This window comes from Cynara cardunculus (genome assembly GCF_001531365.2).
Source record: "Cynara cardunculus var. scolymus isolate 2C chromosome LG 17, CcrdV1, whole genome shotgun sequence".
Classification (NCBI taxonomy): Eukaryota; Viridiplantae; Streptophyta; class Magnoliopsida; order Asterales; family Asteraceae; genus Cynara; species Cynara cardunculus.
This window is the reverse complement of record NC_037544.1, coordinates 1760062-1776102: the sequence shown is the minus strand read 5'-3', so window position 1 is coordinate 1776102 and position 16041 is coordinate 1760062. Positions and strand designations below refer to the sequence as shown.

General features: G+C 37.8%; 1 protein-coding gene across 1 annotated transcript; it reads left to right on the top strand.

Moving 5' to 3' along the window:
* The first annotated feature begins 989 nt into the window (after nt 1–989).
* LOC112500706 (trafficking protein particle complex II-specific subunit 130 homolog) lies at nt 990–15891 on the top strand. Its single transcript, XM_025104263.1, has 21 exons — nt 990–1283; nt 2121–2350; nt 3104–3285; nt 3769–3952; nt 4308–4398; nt 4774–4934; nt 5434–5523; nt 5672–5833; nt 6103–6164; nt 6247–6337; nt 6720–6883; nt 7671–7878; nt 8221–8766; nt 8883–9095; nt 9526–9913; nt 10008–10104; nt 10197–10281; nt 11127–11316; nt 12896–13185; nt 14116–14206; nt 15240–15891. The coding sequence occupies exons 1-21, from the start codon at nt 1220–1222 to the stop codon at nt 15413–15415; spliced, it is 3765 nt and encodes a 1254-aa protein (XP_024960031.1). The 5' UTR covers nt 990–1219; the 3' UTR covers nt 15416–15891.
* The last annotated feature ends 150 nt before the right edge of the window (nt 15892–16041 follow it).

Genomic DNA, 16041 nt, shown 5'->3' with positions numbered 1-16041 from the left:
AGACAATGTAAGCAAACGAAGTCAAAAGGTCACCTCCGAGCATGCACGAATGAGGGCGAGACAGAATGTGAGTAAAAGCACTCTTATAGGGTCTCATTGGCTAGTCAAGGCTTGTCCAACGAGGCGAACTTGTTCAAACTTGCACCTACTGAACACAAGCTTGAGGTTATGCCCCATGGTTTCAGTTGCATTAGCCACCCATTAATTATTTAGGTGGTGTTTGTATTTTAAAAGGTGTTGAAATCTAAAGTATGATTTCATTTATGATTTATAAGAGTTGTTCCTGAAATCTGAAATCTGGATCAGTAAGATTGTTTGTTTTTACGTTTGAAGTCTGAATTCCGAATCGGTCAAACTAGTATAAAAATATAAAAGATAAATAGTTTTTTTTCACAAAAGTATAAAAATAAATAGTTTTTGCTAACATATCTCTTCCGGCCCCCAAAATATGAATCATTTGATAGAGGGTGGATTATGATTAAGAGGTACTAAGGGATACGTTTACCACTTAAAATTTCAGAGGACATTTAAAACTTTTGAACTCTTATTTTAGAAATAAAACAAACGTTTTTAATATTTAAACGTCTGAACGAATCATACTTTAGAGGTATTTAAAGATAATTTTGAAAAAACAAACATGCCCTTACACGTTAAATATTGGTAAACGGGAGAACTAAGGGTGTGTTCGAGATTGTTTATTTGAAACAACTTATGCTTTTCTACAAAAATTTTTATCAACTTATTATAAGTTAAAATGATTTAACTTTTTCAAAAATTTCTTATTATCGGTTTGACCCCAATATAAACTGTTTATCCAAACATTAAAAAATGCTTATTACCGATACCACATCAGAATAAGTCAATAAGTTATTTTTTTAAAACAATTACAAACCCCTAAAATCTTAACTTTTACCGGTAGGTACAAAAGTTTTAACCTTTACCGTGAAAATGAAGTTGATTAATAACAAACCACAACCAATCAACGCCTAGATCACACTGAGCGTAACATAGGCGCGATGTACCCGATCAATCAAGAAGAAACATGAGATCAGAATCCCGACAACGGCGGAAAGAAAACCGATCAAATCGGCATACTGTAAAATCCCACTGAAGGGGTTTTAGTTTGACCGTACACGACTCCAATTTCAGTCATTCTAGTTGACAAACACGCATCCTTGATCATCGATTTTCTTATGATTGCGGCAGATCGATCATATAAATGGCGAATTTCTTAGCTCAGTTTCTGTCGATCAAGAACTCTTGTGAACGCGTCGTCATTGCTGGTATACTTTGATTACTATATTCTTCTTTTGCTATTTGTTGCCCTAATTGTGTTTGAAACACGCATTTGTGTTTCTCTGATTTCAAAATACAACTGATCTGATCAAATTAAATCACTCACGTATTGTTGATGCCTGTTGTTTACATTGCTGAACTTTCCTCGACTGTTCGATGTTATGATTGGATGTAATCCTTCCATACCAAATGGGAAATATGTAGAGCCTAGTATAATTTCAACCCCATGATTCCCATCACTGAAGTGAACATTTAATCTCTTAAATTCAGACCTAGTACCTTTGAACTCAAAATTCACATAGACAGTGTTACTTTTTGGCTACAAAATTTATAGATTGTCACGCTCTCTTTACACTGGACATTGCGGTCTTCCATTGTTAACATCATTAGAGCCAAACATAAAAAGCAAATAACTGTTACTTTCATGGGAAGGAAAGAGGAAATAATATGAATATGTTTGCTTTTACCGACTTAAACACAGTTATGCTTAATTATATTAAAGGTGTCAAACTACAAAAAAGTTTTTGTTGGGAAAATTCATGGGGATGCTATCAGTCTTTTCACCGGGAAACAATGCTTTTAAATTCTGAATAGTCAAAGTGAGACACTCTGTTGTTGAGAATCCAAGGATTAATAACCTTACTTTAACTAATCAAATGTTCTGACTTACTGATGGTTCATTGCATGTGGTTTATTATTCATTGACTTGATGACACGCTGTTTAGCTTCTCAAGTATTGTATTATCAATTGGTGTTTGTTTATTACCTTTGCCTGTATGTCTGAAAGGTGAAATCTCAAAAGTTTCATATTTAATTGATTCCAGTTGAAGATGTGAGTGATTTGTGGCCCCTTATCAAGAAAGGATTTGATGAAAGGCTTCCACTTAAAAGAGCTACATTGAATAACAAAACCCGTAATCCGGTATCTGTGGATAACCTGCCAGCGGAGTTTATACTGACTACAGATTCAAGGCTCCGCAGTAGGTTCCCTCAGGAGCAATTGTTATTTTCGTTCCGGGAGCCGTATGCAACAGTTGTTCTTGTATCTTGTGAGGTATCTATAATACTCCATCTTTGCTATAGTTGAACAATGTTTCTACTAGTTCTAGGCATTTAAGTCAAAAAACATAGATGAAGGTTGTTACTTATTCATTATAGACAACTAACACGTAGTCTTGCCGGGGTCACAGCCTATGGAAGTCAATAGTATGCACTGAGGTAAGATTGTCTAATGTGGGCTTGATAAGCGTTTTCTATTCTTCATTGGTGAATTTTTAGTTTCTCATAGAATTAATAGGAAATCAACTTGCAAAAATGTAAGAGCTAAGAAGTACGCTATTAAATGATTACCTTTTAGGAAGTGCGATCCAGTATCCTATGATGGTTACTTTGTTTGGTTAATAACTTCGTGGGTAGGAGAGGAGTCATGCTGTTAAAGCAATTCAGTATTGCAATTATATGGTAATTCACAATTTTTATTTTTTCTCCTTACAGATGGACAGAAGGCCTATATCCTCTCAACTTTTTATATACATGTTACTCCAAATATTCCTTGGACATTAACTAACTTTGACAAGGATTACACATCATCCATAAGTGCTTAGATTATTTGTAATATTTATCAGTACACTTGAGTCATATGTTTAAGCCTTTTACACCAATGGCTTCAGGAAGCTGATTCAGAAATCAGCTTGTATAACTGGTTTATGGTTAAGGAATTCTCTCTTCCATGCTGCACTATCATGCTTTATAAAGGTTTGGTTTACATAATTACTCTGACACATCCACACCTTTTGTGTTTCAACAGGATCTAGACGAGTTCAAGACAATCCTAAAACCACGTCTAAAATTAATTGTGCAAAATGATGAGCGAGAGTGGTTTATTGTTTTTGTGTCCAGAGCTCCACCCCATAATGATCAAGCAAGCAAGATGGCAAAAAAAGTTTATGCCAAACTTGAAGTTGATTTCAGTTCAAAGAAAAGGGAAAGGTAAAGTTACCTAAATTGATGAAGCATCCTGAGTAACTTGCTATTTTTTCATTTCATAACACCTGATAAAAATATTACAAGAGCATACTCGCCTGTTCAGTTATCATCATGCATAAAAAAATGAGCACGGTTGTGTTTCTAACAAAGGTCATGCGAGTTATGGATGTAATTGTCAATCACTTTCCCGACATTCGTGCTTGAGAGTGTATAGTCAAGTAATTGTGGACCATGAAATAAATATACTCCTAGGATATATTGTGTCTTAGTTAAAGTGAGACTTCTTACTTGTGCAGTCATTTTGTTGTTATTGGTGTTATCGCTATGTTCTCTGATGTCCTCTTTTACCTTATTGACCTTAGCTACTGTGCCGGCCTACTATTTTTGGATCACTTGTTCTCATTTATGTGCATGACTATTTTACCTGAATGCCACTGCCATATTGTGTATAAAGCTCTAACAGAAGACAAATTGTCCTTCTTGCAGGTGCTGCAAATTGGATATACACGGACCTGAAGCAGCTTTCTGGGAAGACTTGGAATCCAAAATCACGGAGTGCATTCGAAACACTCTTGATAGACGTATCCAGTTTTATGAGGAGGAGATCCGTAAGCTCAGTGAACAACGTTTCAAGCCAGTTTGGAGCTTCTGTAACTTCTTCATTCTGAAGGTAGCCAACTCTTTATGTTCTTGAGGTTTTATATTTGTTGATAAATGGAACACTGTTTGAACGATTATTGATGTTAGAATTCTTGAACAACTGCAAGGTATTATTGATTATTACTTGTACTGGTTCAATACTTTACTTTCTTTTCAAACTTCGACATATTTCTATTGTAGCAGTCTCCTAATTGGAGAAAGTCAGAAAACTTATAGATAGCCTGGTATTGCTTGCTTACACAGAGGCTCACAAGTGTCAGAACCCTTTTATGCCCTCCACATATAATAATTACGTAACTGTTTAGAAGTTTGCTTGTCGTGAATGTTCTTGGTTTTTTTTTTCTAAATTGTTACTGTAAATATAGGAAAGTCTGGCATTCATGTTTGAGATGGCTCATCTCCACGAGGACTCGCTGAGGGAATATGATGAACTTGAGCTCTGCTACCTAGAAACAGGTGTTAATGATTATCTTTTATGTATCATGTCTCTGTCTATCGAATAATATGAAATATTTGCCACCAACAAGGGTAGGCATGGATATCATATTTCTGACTGATATTATATTATTATATTTTACTGCAATTACCAAATTTCTTCTGTTTAAAACAAGGGTAGTGAATCAGGAAAAAGAATATCATACAATTATAATGGAAGCTAAAGTTCTGAAATACTTGCCTGACTGCAACGGTTGGATGTGTGACTTGTACTCCCTGTAAACTATGTACCACCAAATTCATCCATCATTCTTTTCTTTTGATGGAAGTTGTTTTTCATCGTATGTTAAGGTTTTCAAGCAATCTTGTTAACTTTGTTACTTTGTGTTCAATTAGTTAACATAGCAGGCAAACAAAGGGACTTCGGAGGAATGGAACATGGAGATGATCAGGATGCACTATTAAACCCTGGAAAAAAGCCACTAACACAGATTGTTCAAGATGATTCCTTTAGGGAGTTTGAATTTCGACAATATCTTTTTGCTTGTCAAGCAAAGGTAATCTAGATATTTTGCTTTAGCTTGCTTTGTAATCAGGTTAAATCTGACCATTTATTTTGTAATTGGGTTGTTAGTGATGTTTATGCTTTATCCGGTTGTCTTGTATGGATGTTAGAAACAAAAATGGCATATGTTGCAATGTGTTCAGTATATTATTGATAGCGCATTAATGGTGAATTTGAATAACCTCATCCTTAATGGAAGTTATAAACTACATCAATTTAGTCTTAAATACACAAGAATACACATCAAGAGTTCCCATGTCCATTAAAAGATTCAGTTGCTATACTAACATCAACCACTTCGGAATATGCTGTTACTTTCTAATAGGATTATAGGAGAAATCTCATGCATAATGCCTTTTAACCTATTGCCAGGAATATGTAAGCTGTTATTTTAAACACCTCTATTTTATGTACTTCTATATGTATTAGTTCAATCTTTTTAATTGGAATCATTTCTACAGTGCTTCCACTGATGGGATAACCTTTTGCAGCTATTGTTCAAGCTAAACCGTCCTTTTGAGGTTGCATCAAGGGGGTTTTCATTTGTAATTAGCTTCTCAAAAGCATTGGCCCTTCATGAGGTCTGGCATTCACTTCAGTGTCCATTTTCTGTGCTATTTGGTAATAGCGTTTGGTTTATCTTGGAGTAATAGTTTGTATCCTCTAAACTGCTCACTTCATTTTTTTCTGATTATTCTTTTTGTCTGTTGTCTGTGGCTTCCTCACCAGAGTATTTTACCCTTCTGTATACGGGAAGTTTGGATTATAACTTCTTGCTTGAGTTTAGTCAATGCAACTGCTGCTCATTATAGAAATGGACTTGTGGGACCAGAGATAGAAAAAGAATATTATCGCGTACGTGGGGAACTATATTCTCTATGCCGAGCTAAGGTGAAGTATGGAACACCATTGGCAACCTACTTTTTCTTGTCAAAGTTTAGTAATTTATGGATTGGGCCCAAGTGAGCCAATTCGGTGGTTTGTGGAAGTAACAAATTATAATTATTTATTTGATTCTCATACTATCATGTTATGGGAAGCAAATACTTTCTATGGGAAACTCTTATGTTTTAAATAATCTGACATTCATTTGTTGAGGTTTTTAAGTTACATCTTTCAAATAAATATTAACTAATGAAGTGCGTTCACTAAATTGGCAGTTCATGAGGCTTGCATATTTACTTGGTTATGGGTCTGCCATAGAAAGAAGTCCTGTCAACAGGTAGGCATTCAACTTTTAACATGTTAAATAACTTCAAGTTTATTCTCCATTGCCGTAGAGAAGTAAGTTCCTTTTTGTACAGTGCTTCACTTAGCATGCTACCTTGGCCTAAGCCAGCAATCTGGCCTTCCATTCCCTCTGATGTGTCATCTGAAGTTCTTGCTAAAGAAAAGGTATGTATCTGTATCTGATATTATGTTTCCTTTCAAGAAAGAAGAAAAAAAATATACATAAATAAATAAAGGGAATAGGCTCTTTTATGCGTATGGGAACCTCTGGTAGCTTCCCATCTTGTGAGCCAAAGGGGGGAGGAAAAACAAACAGTTTGTAGAAGGGGGGGGGGGGTGAAAACAATTACACTTGGTGATGCATCATTATAAATGGCTGCTCTTGTTAGTGAACTTAGCATGACAATCATGCAGCATAACAACTGAATGATATGCCAGTAAGCATCGTCTTAGTTGTCTGATTGTCATTTCTATTTTTGATCTAACATTGCACTTATAAATTGCTGTTGCCTTAGTAATATTTGACCTTAGTGATACTATATTATAGATGATTCTTCAAGTTACACCAAGGGTAAAGCATTTTGGTATCCAGAGGAAGCTGCTACCTCTTGAGCCTGCTTCTCTTCTGCGGGAGGCTAACCGCCGAAGAGCTTCTCTTTCTGCAGGAAATGTGTTTGAACTGTTTGATGGGCGCTCAACTTTTATGGATGGGTATGAAAAAATGTACTGCTACACTTTAAAATTTTGAGATTTTCATTTTCAGGGCGTTGAATATGAACATTCACTATTCAACTGTACTTTTTCTCAACACAAATAGCATATGGAAATTCACTCTTCAACTGTATTGAGAAACAGAGAAACTTGTATCAAAATCATTTCCTACTCTGGGTGAAAAAAAAAAATCAGATGTACGTTTAATAGGTTGTCAGACCAATAAAGGATGCTAATGCTTAAGATACCTGGTATTTGCAAAGTAGACTATGTGTTTGTATTTCGCTACTCCATCCTTCCCAAATTAAGCTTTCATATTATCTACTTCAGTGCACATACTTTACACACTAAACGCTTTCTGGTTTTAGTACCACCATCTGATATGTGTCTGGTCAATAGAGTTTGAGAAAGGTGAGCAATTTATCTTCTCTGTTTTCCTAGCTTTAAGGCTTTTTGGATGGTTTCATTTATTGAGTATTTAAGAACTATGATTTGGCAACAATGTACCTGCACAATAGAAAAAGCTGATATATCGAAAGTATTTGTTAAGCAACATTAGAAGCTCTAGCTGAGCAATAGTATCATCATAATTGATTCATAAAAGTTGCCTTCAAAGAGAAATAGCTTGTAACAGTCCCTTCTCTCTATAAAGACCCAAAACATTCTTCTTTTATACACACATATTATTTATTTACATGTATGATTGGCTGATCACGCTATTCAGTTTCCCATTAGTTTGTTATATGTGTTGAAATACTACTCTGATCCACTTGTCATATGCCACCAGCTCAGGTTCAGATGCAAGAACGTCTCCTTCTCCCAAGTTACATCCTATATCCATGCCAAGGACCAATTCCACACCGGGAAATTTTGAGAGCTCGATTGATCGTCCCATGACACTTACAGAAATCTTTGTTGCCGCTGAGCATGCTCTCCAGAAGACAATTTCTGATCCTGGTTTATGGACATCATTTTCATCTTTAGAGGAGTTTGAGGTATATTGCACAGCTCAGTACTGAAGCAAATTCTATCATGTAACTTGAGACATTTTAGTCAAACAGATGGCATCATCATGCCGTCATCTCCATTATCCATTTCTTTTCACTTGAACTTTTTACTATACCGGTATACTGTCATAGGAGTCAAACTAATACACAAAAATAACGATTAACTTCAATATTATATGCTTATATGAAGTTTGGGCTTAACTTAGTTATTTTTTAGTATAGCTTTTCGCTGTTTAATTTAAACCATGTAGCTTCTTTATGAGCCTTCTAATAATTTGTTGGATGCATGCTATTTCTTTGCTCTTCTCACTTCATTCGTGTTTCCATCAGCGAAAATATCTGGAACTGTCAAAGGCTGCTGCTGATAATTATCATCATTCGTGGTGGAAAAGACATGGGGTTGTCCTTGATGGCGAAATTGCTGCTGTTTGCTTTAAGCATGGTAACTATGATCTAGCTGCAAAGTCATATGAGAAGGTTTGTGCTCTTTATTCCGGTGAAGGTTGGGAGGATTTGTTGGCTGATGTGCTTCCTAATCTAGCGGAGTGCCAGAAGATACTTAATGATCAAGCTGGCTACCTATCATCTTGTGTGAGATTACTCTCCCTTGATAAGGGCTTATTCTTGACGAAAGAACGTCAAGCTTTTCAGTCAGAAGTTGTTCGTCTTGCTCACAGTGAAATGGAGCACCCTGTGCCTCTAGATGTCTCCTCATTAATTACATTTTCTGGCAATTCTGGACCACCTCTGGAACTATGTGATGGGGATCCGGGTATCTTGTCTGTAACTTTATGGAGTGGCTTTCCTGATGACATAACTCTTGAATCACTCAGTCTCACTTTGACAGCTACCAGCAATGCCGATGAAGGTGTTAAGGTATTTTTGTGTTCTTGTTTGTTCAACTGATTGCTATGCAGTTCAAAACTTCAGCAATAAATGGGAATGTCTTTTGTCATTGATTCTGCATTTTTTGTATTTCTTCAAATATTTAGGCAATCAGGAGCTCTGGTGCTACAATACTAAACCCTGGTAGAAATACAATTACGCTCTCCTTGCCCCCTCAGAAAACTGGTTCCTACGTCTTGGGTGTTCTTACAGGGCAGATTGGTCATTTACGATTTAGGTCTCATGGTTCTGCCAGAGGTGGTCCTGCAGAAAGTGATGATCTTATGAGTTATGAGAAGCCAACAAGACCAGTTCTGAAGGTAGTAATCCTATTCTTATAGTGCAGATAAGGAAACTAAATCATCAATTTTACTGATAATGATGATCACCCTGGGAATTTTTTTTTTGATTAACCTGGATATCCAACCCGCTATGCGAGCTGACTAATCCCAGGGCGACCACCTGCTTTGCAGATAGCCCGGAGTCACCGCATTTGAACCTCCGTGACCACAAGGGGATTTTTATTCCTCCTTGGATTTGAACCTGGGACGCCCTGGTACTTTTGACCTTTGGAGCCAAGCTCAAACCAATCAGGCACCACCCTTGTGGTTACCGCCCTGGAAATTTGACATTTTCATTTCTGGTTTTCTAGTAGAATCTGTGTAGGAAGTATTTCAATATAGCATGTTATATTGTTATGAACTTATAATTGGCTAAGCTCTGTTTATTTGTGGTTTGTTACAACTTTAGGTGTTCAAACCAAGGTCTCTTGTTGATCTTGCTGCAGCAGTCTCATCTGCGTTATTAATGAATGAGCCTCAGTGGGTGGGGATAATTGTAAAACCACTCAATTATTCCCTCAAAGGAGCTGTTCTACACATCGATACTGGTCCTGGGTTGAGGATTGAAGTGTCACATGCCATTGAAATGGAGACATATACCAGTACATCAAAAAATGCAGATGGGTTAGAGGACAGAGATGGTGATAGAAATAATGCTTCTGTTGTCAAAGAATTTACTCAACTAACGTTAAAGGATGGGAGCATAGAGTTGCCGGACTGGGCAAGCCATATAGTGAGCGTTTTATGGATTCCTGTTCGTGCCATCAATGATGGCCTAGCAAGAGGAACACCTGCAGGTTTATTTTTTGTTATTATCAGAGGCTCTATGCAAATTCTCTTTTCATTACATTGTATTTTATTTGCCTGATAATACGTTGACATGTCCATTAGGGACGGTTTCTTCCCAACGACCAAGTGTTGTGGATGGACTGAGGACAGTAGCTCTGAAACTTGAATTCGGCGTATCACACAATCAGATATTTGAAAGGTTTGATTGCCTTCTCTTGTCCTTTCAGATTCCAATGCAATTTGCAGTCCTAAATGTAGTAAATTCGTTATCCTACTTGCCACTATTTGTAGGACTATAGCCGTTCATTTCACCAACCCATTCCATGTGAGCACACGTGTAGCAGACAAGTGCAGTGATGGCACTTTGCTTTTGCAGGTATATTGCTCTTAAGACTTCTGTGCCACTCATCTGCTTACATGCAGTTGTAGTTGCTTTATTTTATTAGTTAGTACTTTATGCAAGGTTGGTTTGTTGTTATGCATTGACCCAAGCCTAGGCCCATCAGTACCTTATAGATTCTAGAAGAGGTTAGAAGGGTGTTTTAGTATTTGTGGGGAATTATTCTGTTAGCAGAAGGGTCTTTGGGTTGTACCTAGAATAATCCTATTATGCAAGTAGTATAAGTTAGTGGGTCTGGTTGTAGGGAGGCATGCAGAAATTTTAGTGAGTTCTTTTGGGAGAGTCTAGCACTCTCGAATTGCTAGAGGTTCCGGTCATTGTCCTTTGTTTCCCCATCCATTTACTTTGATTGAATGCAATTTGGCCTAGTTTTTTCTTTCCATGAACATGTTTGATTCACACTATTAAGCCGGTCGATAACATTTATCTGAACTGAATGGAGCTGGTTGTAGTTAAATTAAAGTAAACTATTACACGCTATTCTTATCAGGCTACATCTAGCAAACTTCACCAAGTGAATTGAAATTGCATTTTGAGACATCCTACTTTTCTGAGCCCATCCTGATACTCTATTGAGGTTATGTTTGGGAGCTGTGATTTGTTGACTTGGAATACAAACAAATTTAACCAAATGAGCAATCAGAAACCTTAAATTCTAAAAATCCACCTAAGAATTTCTAGATTCCTGAGTAACTTATTTTCTTTTCTATTGAGTTCTCTAAAGATAAATTGACTGTTATTGACAGTTCACCATCATCGGAGTTTAGGTTGTTTTCTTATATATAAATGCCACTTAATTGTTTGAGGCTCCACCTTTACAGGTCATACTACACTCACAAGTGAAGGCCTCTTTAACCATTCATGATGCTTGGCTAGATCTACAGGATGGGTTTGCTCATGGTGGTCGGGGTGATGGGAGACCGACGTCTGCCTTCTTTCCTCTTGTAGTTCCCTCGGCATCTAGAGCAGGAATCTTGTTCAGTATATCCCTGGGAACTACAACCCCTGAAGGTAATACCTCCTTTTGGTATTATGTGTTATGTAATATAATTGTGGTCTTTCATGGAGTATGGACACTACAATGTGAAATATTTTTTTATACTGTTTCAGAATAAGTCGACTCTTTTAACCTTTAAGATTCCCCCATAGATTAGCAAGGTTGAGTGGCTCTTTTATTTCAGTCTTTCCGGTGAATGATTGATTGATAGAAGTTCACTCTACAAATGATGACATGCTCATGATGCACATTATCACTTGACGGTAGGAAAATTCTGCAAGGTTGCTTAATTACACTCCAGTAGTGACGTGGTTTATGGGGGTTGGTGGTGGGTGGCAGGCTGGCAGCTGTGACGGGGAAATAGCGTTGTGGTGGTGGCGGCGGCGGTTTGTGGGGGTGAGGTGGGTGGGTGGCAGCTGTGACAGTGACAGTAGCGGCGTGGTGGTGGTGGTGGTGGTGGCGGTGGTGTTTGTGGGGGGTGGGTGGCAACTGTGACAGCGGCAGTAATGGCGTGGCGGCGGCAGTATTTCTTGCTCATTATAAGAAAAATCCTTATTGTAACAAGAAAATTGAAAATCCTACAGCAAAACCAACATGGTTCTTCCCTGTTTCTTGCTCATTTACACTTCTTTGGCTTAAGTTATTAAGACATAAGGTGAAAGTGGTTTACTTATGAAAGAGAGAATGTAGAATACCAAATAAAAAAACTGGAAGAAAAAACTCATGGCTTCACTTAATTGCATTGGAAGAAAGGCTAATTAGTTGCCCACCTTGTAGCAGGTTCCTTGGAAGTAATATTGTACTTGGGTGGTGATCCTTGCAAGAACCGTGACTTGTTAATATCTGTTAGTCTTAAGAGTACTTGTCTATTTTAGCGGGTATCAAATAGGTTTATCCACAAAGTAAATACAAGTGAGATGTTATTAGTGTTTGCTTCTATATATTATATATATATTTCATTCAACTGTACGGTATGCACATGTCCATACAAGTAATCTGTAAGTAATTTTTCCAATATGCACATGTGCATAACATGCACACATGCATAGAAATCAGCAAACATCTTCGGTTACTTGTATGCACATGTACATACCGTACAAATGAACGATTATTAGGGTGTTTCTTAGTTTTTTATTTTTTTGGCGGTTTTCCCCTGAACCTCACTCTATATTATATATATATATGCATAATAATTTTATGGCTACGCATGGTGAGAGATGATTCTCCCTTCCTTCTATTGGGACTTTTGAAGAATTTGATATTTGCCGATAGACCTATGGGAAAACAAAGATGGGATTATCATTTCTATTCCCCTATTAAGTTTGAAACTTATGAAATGCCATTTATCCCAATTGTGCTTCCACCACAATGGAGTTGCAGAACTGTAGTTTCTTCTACTTTTGGCATGGTTTTTTGATAATTTATTTTTATTGTGTTTTTAAAATGATTTTGTGCATGCCACATTATGGATCAGGTGAAGATGGGGTCCATTTACTATCGTTATAAACCCATATGAGCACAAATGGGCAGCATTATTTTTCATTTTCAAAAGCACTTACCTACAAACAAGTGATCCACATGTCTGTTTTACAGATGAAGCTAAAGTGCTGAATCCAGACACCATATTAAACATTAGATACAGAATTGCTGGGGAGAGAAGTCTTGGATCTCATACCCCCATGTGTGTGGGATCCAATGGAGCTGAGGATGATGCCACACAGTTGTTGACATTCAGGAGTGCTCTTGTTTTACAACGACCGGTGCTGGAACCTTGCTTAGCAGTTGGTTTTCTTCCTCTTCCTTCCGATGGTCTTAGAGTCGGACAGCTTTTTACAATGAAGTGGCGAGTTGAAAGGTTGAAGTATCTCGAGGAGGAAAACAATGTAAGGTTTCCCAACTTCTTAATGTTCTAAATTATCTTAGGATTTCACCATCAACGGAATTAGAATCACGAACTTATATATTACAGAATCTTGAGGGCGACAATCTTGCCAGATTTAGTGCTTTTGGTACACGGGACATGATAGAACAAAAACTTGTTTTCCCAACTCCCATGTTTGGGGCTACATTAGACTGCGAAAGGACGGGATTGAGTTGGACAAAAATGCATTTTTTTGTCCCACCAAAAATCTGGGAGATGGGACGAGATCGGTAAATTACTGTTATGAACCAGAAAATAAAGAAAGGAATGGTAATCAAGGGTTGCTGAAAGCTTACATTAACTGGAAAGAAAAGTAACTGACAATTTGAGAAGCTAGGGGTCTCCCAAATCAAAAACAATTTCTGCCTACCTCTCCTCCTCACCCGACCTTCTATTTAACATGACGTATAACAGAAATAGTAAGTAAAATTCCATCAATGCCCTCAGGAATAATCCCCTACTGCCAAAACTAACTACTGCCTTATTCCCCATCACATGTGACCACGTCCCCAACCTTCTTTTGCTGGGGCTTCCTTCTAGTATAGGTAAAACGAATTGGTGGAAGCATTGCAATTATTAAACTACCCATGTTAGATTAAAACCCTAAAACCTTCTACAATTCTTTCACCCGCCTACCTTACTCTTGTTTGTCCTGCCCATTCAGTCCCGTCCTGTCCGCATACCAAATGCACCCTAATGGACAACACTATTCTTCCTAAAATGTTCATGATGTGGGAACATAAAAACCACAATAATTTCTTGATATATGTTATTTATAATCCAAATTTAGTAGGCAAAGAGAAAAAAGGGTATTCTATCGCATTCCTGTAGGTGCTATGTGCTTGGATTTTCTGTTGTACATTACCCGAATCATCTATTTGATTTGCAATAGGATGAAGTACTATATGAAGTGAACGCAAATTCTGAGAATTGGATGATTGCTGGGAGGAAACGAGGTCATGTACCTCTCTCCGCGAAGCAAGGTGCGTAAATGCAACCCCACCCCTGTCTCCCTTTCTCCCTCTCCCTGTTTGTTCTTTGTGATGTACTGCTGGATAAGGCCTTGATTTGGATTGTAAGCTGGACAACAACATTACATACAGACAATTTTTCCTGGCTTAAAAGTTCAAATGGAAACCGTAAATATTTTGAGAACCTAGGAACCAACTATTTCATGTATTATTCATGATGAATAACCCTACACATTCATGAACATCATCCATCATGAATATCATGCATTTTCATCATGAATAATTTTGTGATACATATCTATCACGATATTCATCATTAATAGTTGGTTCCCATGTTCTTATTTGAACTTGCGTTGTATCCCTGCTTGGTTTTCTTTCATATTTTTTTCTTAGAGGTCGTTTACCGAACGAACACTTACCTGGCAAGTGTTTAACGTTGCTGGTAAAAGTCACCACCCTCCTTCACCTTATTGAGTAACATTCTCGCTCATCAAAATGGATTGTCGGTTAGCATCTTCTCTGATAAGCGCTTACTAGGTAAGAGTCTTCTCCCTCATTTACCGGGTAAGATTCTCGGTCATTGCTATGCCTTTTACCGTGTAAGATTCTAAGTACTTGCCATGTTCACTAAATAAGGTAAGTGAAATGACACCCTATAAGCACATAAGCGTTTAGTGAACAGTTCCTTAATGAGCGTATTATTGAAACTTAGGGGCCGTTTACCAAATGTTTACCAGGTAAGCACTTACTATGTGTTACTTACCTTCCGGGTGAGCATGACAAGGACCTAGAATCTTACCCAGTAAGTAAGAGGCATAGCAAAGACCGAGAATCTTAACCGGTAAGGGAGGATGAAAACTCTTACCTCATAAGCGCTTACCGGGTAAAAGATGCTTACCAACGATCCATTTTGATGACTGAGAATGTTGCCCGATAAGGTAAGCAAGGGTGGTGCTCTTGCTGGTAAACGACCCTTCACTAACCGATGAATGTGGGCCAATTGTTGCATAATTATGTAAATGCTGATAGATGTCTACCTGAATAGGGTCAAGAATCGAGATTTCAATACTATGCATACCACTGGCTGCCGGATACGTACGGCCTCCACAACTCGAGTTACCAAACATCGGTGACGCAAATATTAGTTGCAACCCGGCTGGACCCCATTTGGTCTGTGTCTTCCCTCCACCTCTGAGCTCCTCTTTCTGCATTCCGGCCTAATACATAAACAAGATTTGGCGTTTTCCGGTGACCGGAAACTGGTATAGAGATCAAATGATGAGTTTTGTAGTATTCACATAATATTCCTGTGTCCAAATTATGAGGTGGTAGTGGTAGGTTAGGTCATATGCCAATTGCCATGGTGCATGTATAGATGCATACTGAAACTTGCTACCAATTTGAACAACAAGTCGATTACCGACAATCCCAACCGGTCCTATACGGAACCCATCTTATAGGAACCAAATGCGAGGAGGCATTTCAGAGCTGACTCAACGGCTGAGACTGGCGGAGAAGATACTTGCTACCGGTTGACTTGTGGACAAGCATTGTTATCCTCATCCTCTTTGTGTTATATGTTATTGATCCCAACTTTGTATTATTAAACCTAAAGTCCTACACCTTAAAAATGCTTGTGACTTTGTTTACATGCTTGTTTTAGATTAACAGTTAAGGTGGTGGATATTATTGCAGTATGAGCGGAAAGTCTGGAGTTTGACTTCAGATACCACGCGCCACTCACCTACCTATAGGGACATACGGTTTTACCTTCCCAATGATGGCCGTTGGGTTGTCTGAGTGGATGACTATATTATAAAATATTGGAGAAAAAATTTTAAAACTCA